The sequence below is a fragment of the Sorex araneus genome, chromosome 1 (genome assembly GCF_027595985.1).
Source record: "Sorex araneus isolate mSorAra2 chromosome 1, mSorAra2.pri, whole genome shotgun sequence".
Classification (NCBI taxonomy): domain Eukaryota; kingdom Metazoa; phylum Chordata; class Mammalia; order Eulipotyphla; family Soricidae; genus Sorex; species Sorex araneus.
In genome coordinates, this window is record NC_073302.1 from 266472568 (window position 1) to 266486342 (window position 13775).

The 13775-nt window shown below is 32.4% G+C and overlaps 1 protein-coding gene across 3 annotated transcripts in view; it reads right to left on the reverse strand.

The window, feature by feature from the left end:
• DACH1 (dachshund family transcription factor 1) overlaps window positions 1–13775 on the reverse strand; it is a 423983-nt gene that overhangs the window by 40213 nt on the left and 369995 nt on the right. For all 3 annotated transcript variants that reach the window (XM_055122554.1, XM_055122548.1, XM_004604002.2), the window contains 2 exons: window positions 10245–10396; window positions 989–1136 (listed from right to left, as the gene is read on the reverse strand). In XM_055122554.1, coding sequence (XP_054978529.1) covers window positions 989–1136; window positions 10245–10396 — 300 coding nt within the window. The remainder of the gene's footprint in view (window positions 1–988; window positions 1137–10244; window positions 10397–13775) is intronic.

Below are 13775 nucleotides of genomic sequence, written 5' to 3' on the forward strand. Positions count from 1 at the left end.
TAACATTTTCCCAAATCAATATCATTCAAGGAACCCATTAACTATTGCTTCATGGGAACAAATGAAAATATCTACCAGTTTTAAAAGCAAAAGAGAAACAATGACTTTTAAATGGTCATGCCAAACAGGCAAAAGAATGCATACATTACTTTATATTGAATGCTTAAAATGAGGAAAGAGCACCCACTCTAGAACTCCTGAGAATTTACAGTTGAGACAAAGAGGCAATTGGTCCAAATAAAAGTCTTATTGAAGGTCATTATAAAATAAATGCACAAACTTAAATGAACTTCTCTACACACAATATCAAGTAAGTTACAAGAAGTAATTCACTGACTTATAGTACAATTATTTTGTTAATAAAAATTCATATTGATTAACATTATAATGTACATTTGATCTTGTTGGACATGATGAGACATCGAAAAAGAAAATTAAATACTCAACTTTAGTCATTATTAGGATATTTATCAGTCTACATTTCAGTTGATAAACATTTTACTGAATAAGTCTTTTATAGATCACACATGGTGACCTTGGCAATCCATTTGAGGTTTTGAGAATAAAAGCTGAATGAACTATCTCTAGCTCCTAAATTTTAATTATTTTCTATTTTAGCTTTATAACTAGCACTTGAGTTTTGCAAAGTAAACTGTGAATGAGTATAAAGTTCTTCTTCATGGTTGTCATCTCTTAAGAGCTAATTTTTGTTTTAAAAATATGTATTTGTTAAGCCTTATAAGTAAGAAAATATGTGATTAATGATATTATAATTAATATATAAACTCCCTGAAGTATGAACATAAGAGAAATCATGTATTTTAGAAATTTAGAATAACTCATCATAAGCCAAGAATTTGAATTTGCTACAAAATTCAGCCAAGAATATTAATTTTTAAAAAGCTATAGTTTCATAGTAAATGACCAAACAGTTTTATATCAAGTAATTTATTTAAAGCATTACATTTATTTGGAAGCATAAAAATACCTCTGTTCTTTTGTTCCATAGCCAACTGCTTCTCGAGTGTTTCTCTTAGTTCTCTTTCCCTTAAAAAATCCATCTTTAGCTCTGTTTTCTCCAGTTGAACCTGTTTTTCTTGAGCTCTGGCATTATCTATGGCAACTTTCAAAAGCCCCTGTACAAAGAACATATTCAGGATTTTGGTGTTTTGGTACAAAACACATTTCATTCATTATTTCAAGTCACTTTTCAGAAGAATAATCTACTTACCAATATTTTTTCATTCTTTCTGTACATTCAACTCTCTACTCAATAGGATTTAGCACATAAGAACTCTAAATCAAATAATTTAAGGAAGACACATACTTATTATATACAGCTTTAGTGACTTCTATGTAGAATACCTAGCTCTAATGCTATATATAAAGTATAAAAATAAGAAGTAGAGGAAACCCTTTTATAAGTAGTGATTGATTATTGTCTATGCAACTGCAAATGATCTTGGTAGTACTCCTTCCCCCATCGCTTGGAGTCTATTCTGTATGAATCCTTACTTATACCAGTACTGAACTTATACCAGGCACAATTTTCCTCGTTAATTTCTCAAGACACCAATTACTTTTTTTTTTTTTTTTTTTTTTTTTTTTGCTTTTTGGGTGTCACACCTGGCGATGCACAGGGGTTACTCCTGGCTCTGCACTCAGGAATTACCCCTGGCCGTGCTCAGGGGACCATATGGGATGCTGGGATTTGAACCCGGGTCGGCCGCGTGCAAGGCAAACGCCCTACCCGCTGTGCTATCTCTCCAGCCCCCACCAATTACTTTTGACAACAGAAGGTTTTCTCTTTCTGTTCCCTCTCGAATGCTTTTCCTCTTGATTTTTCGGCAGCTATTATTTTACTATTGCTCAATTAAGCAAAATCTCTTGTTATTCTATCTAAAATAGCTCTCCTAAACAACTTTTCTATTTTTTCTAAAAATATGAATACTATTTGATTATATAACACAATTTATTTATTTGATTACTGTTAATATTGTACTCCTACTAAAATAACAACATTCTGAGATAAAGGGGTCTTTTTATTTTTATTTTGGACTATGTACCCAGGGCACCCCAAAATCATCATAATTATATATATATATATATGTATATATACATACACATATATGTATATATGAGTACCAACGCATGCTGGCATTATATTGCATTATTTTTAAAAGGCATATTTAAAGTGATATAACAGAAAGAACTTAAAAGGAACAGTCTGACAGCATAATACATAATTCTAGAGTATTTGGTAAAAGCAGAGTGTATTTAGTTATGTAATGAAACTGATTATACAATTTACATCTATATACATATAACTTGATTTAGTATGTGTTTTTTGTTGCTGTATAATTTCTATCCTTATTAACTGAACAATTCAAAACAGTATTCTGAAGTAGAAAATCATTTGCCTTAGTCTGTATACATAATAAAATTTCCAATGGAAAGATAAAAATGAAATGGAGGCTATGTCTTTTGTAGATATGTTTGTAGATGAAACCCCTTTGTTAGAGACTAGATAAGTAGCTTAAATCATTAAGTTCAACTCCAGCTTGACTTGTCAGTCCACTAATGATGTTCTCTGAGTTCAATCCACAAAAGTAACATTATCACAGCTACATGTATTCTCCTTTCAAGCACATATTAATTCTTTTATATTTCTTGTACCTGACTCTGAATTTCCTCCATAATGACAAACTTGAAGATTTCTTAAGGACAGTTTGTCCCTCTCCACTTTTTTTTGTTTTTTTAACAATAAAACATAGCTGCTAAGGAAACTGCCATCTTAACTCAATTCAGCAACATTCCTGTGTATGTTTCTTCTTCATCAGGAACAAACAATTAGTAACAAATAAAAGAGATCATTACATCAAGTGCCCTTTTAGATCACCCCAATTAAAACTTTAGTTTAGCTGTATTTTAATTCTAAGATACCAAATTCTAATTTTCTGCTCTGATTGCTCTTGTTGACTTATCTTTGAAAGATGTACTCTCTGTGCAATGCCTAGAGATTATTTAGCAAGATGCCAATGTTGGCACCACTTAATGTGTTGATTGGTTGTATTATCAGTAGCTGTTTAAAATAAATTACTATTAAACTATTATTATCCTTGGCTGACAAAACACAATATTTTGGTGTTCTTTAAATATGAAACAATCATTATGAATAAACATGTTGAATAATGTTAAACTACAACTCTAATTTGTGCAATTTTATATTAATATTTTTTAGAAAGTATGAAGCTGCTAAGAGCACTAATGTTTACTGCATCCTTTTGTTATAGTTCCTGCTAATACTGCTAATCGCAATACATTACCTATTCCTGCTGATTATGTCTGAAAAATATTAGCTTTTAGGATCTAATACTCTCTCGGGACTACTTATAAGTGATATAAAATTAAATTTCATTTTTTTAGACTTTAAATCAGTGCAGATCAGTAGGAGTCCAGTGTGAACAAAAACTGCACTAGAGTCAATCTGATGCATATGCAAAAATATGTTATTGACCGTGACAGCTCTGCTGCACAAAATACAGAAAACAGATTAAATTTCAATACAGCAGGGAGCTGGGAAAAGCAATAACAAGTAATGCTCACAATATCTACAAATCATTGGGACACGGTTTTAACCATCCATGGTGTAGGGCCTGCAGAACTCTGTAACTTCTCTACATTTTCTAGGTGTAGAATGGTTAAATGTTTCAGTAAATGCTGGTTCTCACTTGGGCAGGCTGTACAGAGCAAAATTTTGTGATGACATATGTGACTTACACTAAGAGACAAAAGGTTTAAAATATGAAGTTTTTTATCCAAGGAGGAGGCCAGTACTTATGATGTGGAAGCTAGATGCTGACAATTCTAGAGACACATTTTAAGCTTCCTTACGGCACAGCAATACTTGGGCACCATGACTGACTCAGTCATGATGGTTGTCACACTACTTTCAAAATTAAGTTGTTTAATTATTTTTTCCAGAAAATTAGTCTCTCTTTCTATATATGTATCTTTTTTAAATGGCACTATAATTTATCTAGCAATGCTTCCACTATTTCTATAGCTTAGAAAGTTATATATATGTATATATATATATATATACACACACACAAACACAAACACACACAGAAACACACATATGTATACATATATATTATATATGTATGTTTATGTAAAAGGAATTAAAATTGTACTGTCTGAAAGAAAAGGTTTTTTAATCAGCTCTATTTTAGAGGGAACGCTTATTGTTTTGCGACATGTATGTATTTCCTGCACATTTATTTAAGAATCACAAAAATGCATCCATCACTGTCACTGTCATCCCGTTGCTCATCGATTTGCTTGAGGGGGCACCAGTAATGTCCCCATTGTGAGACTTGTTGTAACTGTTTTTGGCATATCCAATATGCCATGGGTAGCTTGCCAGGCGCTGCCGTTCCGGGGAGATACTCTCAGTAGCTTGCCAGGCTCTCTGAGAGGGACGGAGGAATCGAAACTGGATCAGCCATGTGCAAGCCCTACCCACTGCGCTATCACATCACAAAAATAAGATTACTTAAAAGTCACTAAAGCTCATATGACAAAAATCTGGCTCAATAACACGAGGTGCCTAGTGACAATAAAATGTCCTACTTCTAGAGGAACTTAGTACTCATCAATTCAAGTTAAGATATTGTACATATTTTAAAACAAATTGAGGAGGATTTACTTGTCCAAGCTGCCAAGTGAGCCATTTGAATGAGCAAATCCCAGAATCCCCCAGGCACTGCATATTTTTTAACAGTATACTTAAAATGTTTGTTTCCTAGATTGAAGAGAAAAGTGTCACTTTAAATAAGGAGCTCTTGTGGAAAAAAAATCTATATATACATATAGATTAATGCTACCCAAAATTGACCAATGATGGACTACTCTGTCAAAATTGTTTTCAATTTTGTGATTTTTATAAATTGCAATATGACAATATTACTTTGGTCATCAGAGAGCTTTTGTTTAAATCCAGACTCAACCGCTCCATATGAGCTAATTTAAATGGTTAATGTGTCTCCATACATAAGAAATATGACTTTGGAAATAAAACAACAAATAATCTTTCTATAGGGGAGCAAAACATGATTAAAAGATTGTAATTTTGGCCCCATTCCTCTGATTTCCATACAAGACACAAAAGTCAATGGGTGAATTAATCATCAGCAGTGAATTAATCTATCAAGTCCATATAATGAAACTTCCATAAAAACTCCGAAGGATGGTTGCTTCTATATTGATCAATAAGTCAGTGGTGGAAGCATTAAGCTATTTCCCACGTACATTGTCCTATTCATCTCTGGCTGTTCTGAGTTTGATTCCTCTGTGATAATTGGGATTCTAGTAAGCAAAATTCCATCTAAGATGTATGACCTACTCTAGGAAACCAATTTTATCAAAAAAATCTGTCATGAACCCTGATCAAAAGATTACAACTTTGTGGGGGCTGGAGCAATAGCACAGCATGTAGGGCATTTGCCTTGCATGCGGCCGACCTGGGTTCAATTCCCAGCATCCCATATGGTCCCCTGAACACCGCCAGGAAGAATTCCTGAGTGCAGAGCCAGGAGTGACTCCTGTGTATCGCTGGGTGTGACCCAAAAAGCAAAAAAAAAAAGATTACAACAAAGCAGTGTTGAGTAGATGTTGTGAAGAAACACACAACTATTTTTTCCTTTATACTGCCACTCTAAGCTTAATCAATAAATATTGGAGTTTTAGATTTTATCATCACTGATAAAATATGAAGTGTGTTTAATATATTTATAAACATATTATCACCACCATATGTGATCTGAATACATATATATTTTATACTTTAATGATGAGGTATTTTCTTTATCAAATTAAAGACTGTTTAGAATGCTGATCTATATAATTTTAATGATCTCATAATGATTAAACATTTTCTTGGTAGCACACTGTTCCTGAGAACTCCTGGAATGGAACCCAATCAGGAGTAGGCACCAAACATCACAAAATAATGAATAATAGGAAATTTAGGTCTTCAAATTTGCCATAATTTGAAGGCAATGTGTTAATTGATTATTGATTTATATTCTCTTGATTATTTTAACACAATCATTATTAAAGCTGTGTCTTAATTAAAATAAAATATTAATTTATTCTAAACTATATAAAATTATTGCATGATTCTGAAATACTAAAAGTTGAATGTCTTTGTACTAAACCTCTATACTATATATTAAGCCATTTTAAGTAATTCTGTAGTAATATAAATAATGTAAAGTGTTTGCAACCAATATTACATGCAAAAAGTTCTTAAATTACTATTTCAAATATGAAAATTTATAATGAGAATAGTAATTAAAATTCTCCTTCGAGTATATTTAAATGGAAGTCAAAGCTTAAAGGTATCACACCAGTTAATTGACTCTCAAATTTTAGACTCCTCACCTAAAATATCACAGAGAGCTCTCCAGGAATATGTTTGAATGAGCAAGTCATAATGAATCATTGCAAATATTAATACAAATAAAATTCCTTTTAAAAATCATCTTAAAAATCCTAAAAAATCAAAATTTGGAATGTATTTATATCATCAAAGCAAAATTACTCTTATCATAATTGTTAATTTCAAAAATACCCAATTAGAAGAAATATGAGTATATAACTTCTGTATATAACCAAAAAAATCGAGTTCCCATATCTATATTTTTAAATAGAAGCAGGTAATATTTTTCTACAGGCTTTCTTTTAAAGCGCAAAAGGTAACACTTAGAAAAATTCACTTTTGCTAATATCATGGAAGGAACATCTGTAGTAACGATTACAAAATTTAAATTGCGAATTATCAAATTATGGAATATCATAAAACTCAATTATTGAGTTGTAGAACTAATATTACAAATGAGTAATTTTGGTGAGTTTGGGGATCATTAATTCTAAGAAAAGAGTAGACTAACTGCATTATATATATATTATATATTTTCCATTATATATTTTCCATTGCCATGGGTTTGATTAAAAGGACACATAGGCATAAAGTTTAATTTCAGACAGAATTATATGATTTGAAAAAAAATAGAACATTTTCACTTCACTTCTTTTCAATACCATATAGATAAAATATCTCCAAAGCAAATAGTTTTAAATTTATCAAACAAAAAATATGTTGCTATTTGAATTGTAAATCACAGTGGTTGGGCGTTCGCCTTTCACATGGCCAATCTGTGTTCTATTCCTTTGCCCCTCTCTGACAGCCTGGCAAGCTACTGAGAGTATCGAGTCTGCACGGCAGAGCCTGGAAAGTTACCCGTGTGTACTGGATGTTGGATATGCCCAAAACAGTAAAAATAAGTCTCTCTAGGAGAAACATTACTGGTGCCTGCTCGAACAAATCAATGAGCAATGGGATGACAGTGACAGAACACAATTATATATCACTGAAAGTATGAAGAAAATTAACCCAAGGAGGCTATAATTGCCCAAATTAAAATTTAGGCAACAAACATTCATGCTGTGTATTCAATATTCTAGTCATAACATGTTCAAACATTCTATGCCTTTCCTTGGATATTAATATAACTCAATAAGTGTGACAATAAAAAATAACTAGCATCTATTACCTGATGTAAAGTTGTGTGAAAACATTGTTACCATATATCTAGTATGTATATGTATATGTATATGTTCATGCTACTTATTTATGTGTATAACTCTGCATGAACCTCATTAAAATTTCAATTTTAATTTAACCTATGTACACATATTTTATCTTATGTACATAGACACAAATTAAAATATATAATACCCACAACTAAAATACTAAATACTAAAACATGCATGATATAAGGTAGAACTGGAAAAGCATAGTTTTTTTCTAATAGAGTGATCTTATTATAGGTGTTCTGACTTGATTGGACTGATATCCCATTGATTTGGGACCAGAAAAAGTTAGTCTTGACTATTGTCCTATCATAAACTCTTTCTAAACTATGTCCTCATTAAAAATGAGAGTATAGGGGCCAGAGATTGTGTACAGGAGGTAAGTTATATGCCTTTTTGATGCTGTCCCTGGTTCAAATACTCAGCTCCACATATGGTGGTATGAGCACTATCAAGGTTCACCCCTGAGTACAAAGCCAGAAATTGTCCCTATGTAGTTCTGGGTGTGATCAAAACAGAATAGAAATAAAGAAAGGAAGAAAGAAAGGAAGGAAGAAAGGAAGAAAGAAAGAGAGAAAGAAAGAGAGAGAGGGAGGGAGGGAAGGAAGGAGGGGAGGAAGGAAGGAAGGAGGGGAGGAAGGAAGGAAGGAAGGAAGGAAGGAAGGAAGGAAGGAAGGAAGGAAGGAAGGAAGGAAGGAAGGAAGGAAGGAAGGGAGGGAGGGAGGGAGGGAGGGAGGGAGGGAGGAAGGGAGGGAGGGAGGGAGGGAGGAAGAAAGGAAGGAAGGAAGGAAGGAAGGGAGGGAGGGAGGGAGGGAGGAAGAAAGGAAGGAAGGAAGGAAGGAAGGAAGGAAGGAAGGAAGGAAGGAAGGAAGGAAGGAAGGGAGGGAAGGAGGGATAGAGTGAAAAGGAGAGAGAGGAGGAGAGACAAAGGAGATGAGAGAAAGAGAGTGTTGGGGAAAGAAGGAAGGAAAGATGGAAGGAAAGAAGGAGAGAGACTGCATATTTAAATCTAGTGATAGTATCGGCAAAATAATTTTGCTTAAATCTATACATTTTAACCAGGATTTAAAAAATATCTCTTCCTATTTTTCAGTTTGAAATGATGCAGATAATATAATTAATATGGGTATCACTAGTCTGGAGTAGCTGGATAAACACCCCAAGTGGATATTATTTAACCTAAAGATGTGGTGTTCACCTTTACAATTATGAGTCTTGTGTAAAGCCCTTTTTGGGATATGTAAATAGAATTCTATGACTAAAAGTCTTCCGTCCTTATTTTGCTGAAATCATAATAATATCACCACTTTTCTACTTAAAGATGTTTTAGCTTGCAAAATGCATACAAGTAGAAAAAGAATACTAAAACATTCTTAAATTCTTCATTTCTTCATATGGAATTATTTCTTTAATTTTCAGAATATGTTGAAATGGCTATTTTCATGATAATTTAACTGAACAAAAATATTAAATGAAAAACACAGTGTTATTGAAAATAATTGTATGTCAAATTTAAGGAAAAAGGTCTGTGTTTATTTTAAAACATAACAACTATGTGGATTTGATTCAGGTTAGATTAAATTGATGATTTATTCCAGTGACTAAGATATGATACCTTATAGTTGAATACAGTACTGGAGACTCTAATACCATATTCATAGATAAGAAGATTGTTACATGGAAGGCCTTCTGTCACATCCTTAGAGAGGTAAATAAAGTTAATTACATTTCTCCTGGGACAAAGTTTAATGTGGTACAAAATGTGTACAGAGAAATATCATTGAGAACGGGGTGCTAGAGTGTAAAATTAGAAAAAATGAACACCAGTTTGGTATATATAAGCACAGTTGTGCTAGTAACAACTCCAAATATGGAGAAGGAAATGGCAGTCACCATCTGTGTTCCACATGATCACTTCATGTGTGGGCAAGAAAATTATGCTTTCTTTTATTCCAAACACTCTTATTATTTTGGCTCCATGCTCTATGTTATTGTTAACTGTAAGTATTTTTGATTCATAATGTACTGTACGTAAAGTATACATCCTGGGGACTACATAGGAAATCCGTGGAAAGTTTGTATGGCTTTTTGAAGTCTATTCTTTGAAGAAACCTTATTAACTGAAACAAACTTACTTATGAAAGAAGGAATTTGAAGGGAGGGGATTCTTTTATATTAGACATATTTTAAATTGCCAAACATACCATTTCCTTGTTGGAAGGCAGCAGTTTAAAAATAACTAAATATTTATTAAAACTGGTGAGCCATCATTTCGTAAATCAGACAAACCTAAACATTAGATTTCTCCATTTGTCGAGAGCAAGTAGTACATTTAGGCAGAATGATTTTTTAAATGTCCATGTCATTTTCACTTAAGTTTTTATTTTTGGCTTAATATGCATAATTTGAGCAGTTCCAAAGCAATTTGATTAATGCAGCGGATTTAAGATCTTTAAGGGCTTGGGAAAGTTTAATAATGTGGTTTAGTCCATCTCATGAGCAGATTAGGTTATAACAATATAAATTGGGGGAATACTTCAATGGGATTGTTCCCGTTCCTTTCCTTTAGACGCAAAAGTGCATACCTGTATGTTAGTCAGGAGGGTCTCTATAGAAGACAATCCATCAGGAAACAGAAAAGGAGATGGAAAACCCGGAGGTAGTGGTTGTCCATGCCCAGTTAGAGAAAGTTTGTCAAGGCTGTCTCTTGCGGTTGGTGTGGAAAGCGGGGTCTCATCTGTATGTGATTGAAACAAAAATATAGAACAAGTTACGCTTGTCTGTTTTTATTAGACCTCAGTAATGGCTTCCCTAGTGGTTTCCAGAACATTTATTGCAAATTGGTTCCCGCTATCAGGAGAAAATGCTTTCTGCTGAATTTTCTTTAATGAAAAAGCTGTGGAGATACAACAAGATAACATTAATGAGTAACTTTATAAGCCTTTTAAATGCAGTCTCTAATGAGACTGAGTTTACAGTGCCATAGAATCTTTTTAAAACAAATATTATCTCATATATAGTTGTGATAATATATTCAGACTGACTTTATGGGCACCTTCCCAATTATCTCATTTTAGTTTGTTCTGTTTGGATTGACAATAGAATATTTCCAGAGCTTCATGGAAGAGAAATGCTCTGTATATTGGTATGTTTCTTTCCCAATTAACTCTTCCTTTATATCAATGACTTGTTCAACTAAATTCTTAAGGAATCTACAAAAGAATGCACAGTTAACATCTTTTTTTTACAACTGAAAAGCACAACTGGATTAAAATATACTCTTTCAAAATTATTGTTTAATTATTCAATATTATTAAAAAAGAAAGATCAAATTCTCTTGGCCTTGAAAACTTGTTTTCTTCATATTAAACTAGTAGCTTTTTATTGTGAAATGTACTCCAAAGAAAGGGCAATAAAATATAATTTCTGCAACATATGAGATAAGCAAATCACATGTAAAAATATTCTGAGATAAAGTACTTTTTATTTTATTGAATATTCTTCAATATTTTAAATGACTATAATTAAAATTTAAAAATCACTGATGATTTTACTGTGAGAATATTTGTGTTCAATTCTTTATTATTTAAACATCTTTATATATTCATTTGAGTAGATCCAAGTTATAGCTCATTTTATCGTATTATATCAGAGAATAAATTTTATTCATAGCAGGATTCTCAGTTTTATAAATATTTTTATATTTTACCTTAGGAAAATTAATCAGAGAATGTATTTGCACAGTCCTGATAATATCTCTCAATTTTGCAAGTGACTAAAAACCTTCAGCACACTTGCTGTTATGCTTATAATATGATTCTACTGTTCTCTATCATTCCTTTATTTTTCATTACAAGACCTAACCACACAACACATGTTCCAATTCCCTTTCTGGGGTAGAAATATTAAGGAAGTCACTACGCTCCTCAGTCTCCAAGTAATGTCAGAACAAGTTAAACTCATCTCTCTCATCTTTCCACATTTACAGGTAATAAACCAAAAAGGAAGCTAAGTTGGGGAGGGGAGTAATGGATTCTAGACTTTCTATTTACCATTTTCCTCTCACACTCACTCCAGGGTAGTTTCTCCTTTAACTCCCTCTTATGTTAACTTACTAACAAAGGATCTAAGGCAAGCAGGTGCAAGGGGAAAAAATAGACTAAGCAACTAAAGTTGAACTCATTGCATGCTTTTGAGTTAAGTCACAATTATCATAATCAGATGTTTCTTTTGGTTTATTCTTCAAAAATACTACAATATCGGATGGGGTTACTCTAAGGGGTAATATGCTCAGGTGAACTTGGACACCATTTACCTAGCTCTCATATATTATTCCTCCAGTCCAAGGCTAATAGTGTTTTCTTACAATAGCTCTGAAAAGTCAGTGGTTAAACATCTATATGCATGTGAAACTGTTTAAGAATGACTGCAATATTTTTGATCAGCATCACCTTAGCTGTCATATGCTAAAGAAAATGAGGCATCATAGGTCATGTGGATAATAACTGCTTGTGTCCTGAAAAAATTAATATAGCCAGATGACCACCCAAGTTTTCTTCAGCTTTAGACTTTAGGACTCTACAATTCTTAAAGACTGTCTAAGAAAAAAACACCATATGTATGTATACAGACATCTGATTACATGTTCCATCATTCCTAGAACTATTTGATTTAACTTTAGGATATTTATGCTTTATTTTGTTTGAATGTTGAGTGAATTAATTCCTAAAGCCATTCATGATACATGCATCTATGTAGAAATATTTACTTAAACAACATGTGAGGTACTATATAAAGAATGAAAATCAAAATTGGAAGTACCCAAAGTATATAGAGTATTCACCCATATTAGAGTGACATACAAAATTTTAATCCATAGTTACTATTATTAGTGAAACACTGACTTACATGAATATTCTGTTGGATATTCAATCTTCTCCACTATAGGATGAAATTATCCATGTATATATACAAATGAGTGTACTGTTCTATACATATTTCCCCCATCCTACAATACATTTGCTTTTATTTTATTTTATTTTATTTTTTTGTTAATGAACATTATGTTTGCTTTAATGGAATGTAAAGCTCAGTCCTCATGATTTCAGCTATGACAAGACTGTCTTTATTATAGATTTACTAGATTGCATTTATCTATTCATTTATCATTTTAGTGGAGATACTGATATTGTATAAGGCCATGTTATCCCAATACATTAATAAGAAACAGTCAAATTTTTGGAAAAATGACTACATAAGAAAGTTTTAAAAAGTAAATCTTATGACCAATAATACATGTTTGAGAAAAAAAAGATAAACTTATCAAGATCAAACAAAAAGACAACAAAAATACCCCTTTGGGTTTCAAGACCATACTATTTGAGAAAAAGTTGTCATCTTGTGGCAATTAACATCATAGAAAGTCTCATTTAATCTTTCTACAAAGACAATAAAATTGGGAACATGGTTCTTCCTTTTGAAATAAAAATGACCTTTGATATCCTAACAGTTCTAAGAAGATTAAAGCAAAAGTTTGTGAGACCAGACAACATGGAAGAGAGTTTTGACATGACATAATCTCCACTGACTTCAAACAGTGAATGATGATGAAACACAGATTCACAAAACACCTAATTCCAATTTGATAAATCTGTGTGTGCATGTGTGTATATACCAGGAGAAGAAAGTTTGCTGTGAAATGCAAAAATTTTTTAGATTAATATAGCACTAGATAATGTGGTATTTTTCCTTTAATATTTCACTTCTAGTTAAATTTAAGGCATTGAAAATTGTGATAATTGCATAAAGCATTTTTGTCTCTTTATGTGATATGGTGGATGTAGCCTCCATCTCTACCTCATTTATTTATCCACACCTAATCCCCAGGAAGTAGTAATATTATCTTGATAGAAAAAGGAGTTTCAGAGATATGATGAATGATTTTGAAATAAGATCATCTTTTCTTAGGATGGGTACTCATCAAATGACAAAATAATGCTTATGAGGGAGATATTTTAGAGATACAGAAGAGCAGAAGAAGAGGCAAACAAAAGACAGAGGCAGAGTGTGTACATGGTCAAGGAAAGCTGAGAGTCATGAGACTTAGAAAGGTAGAA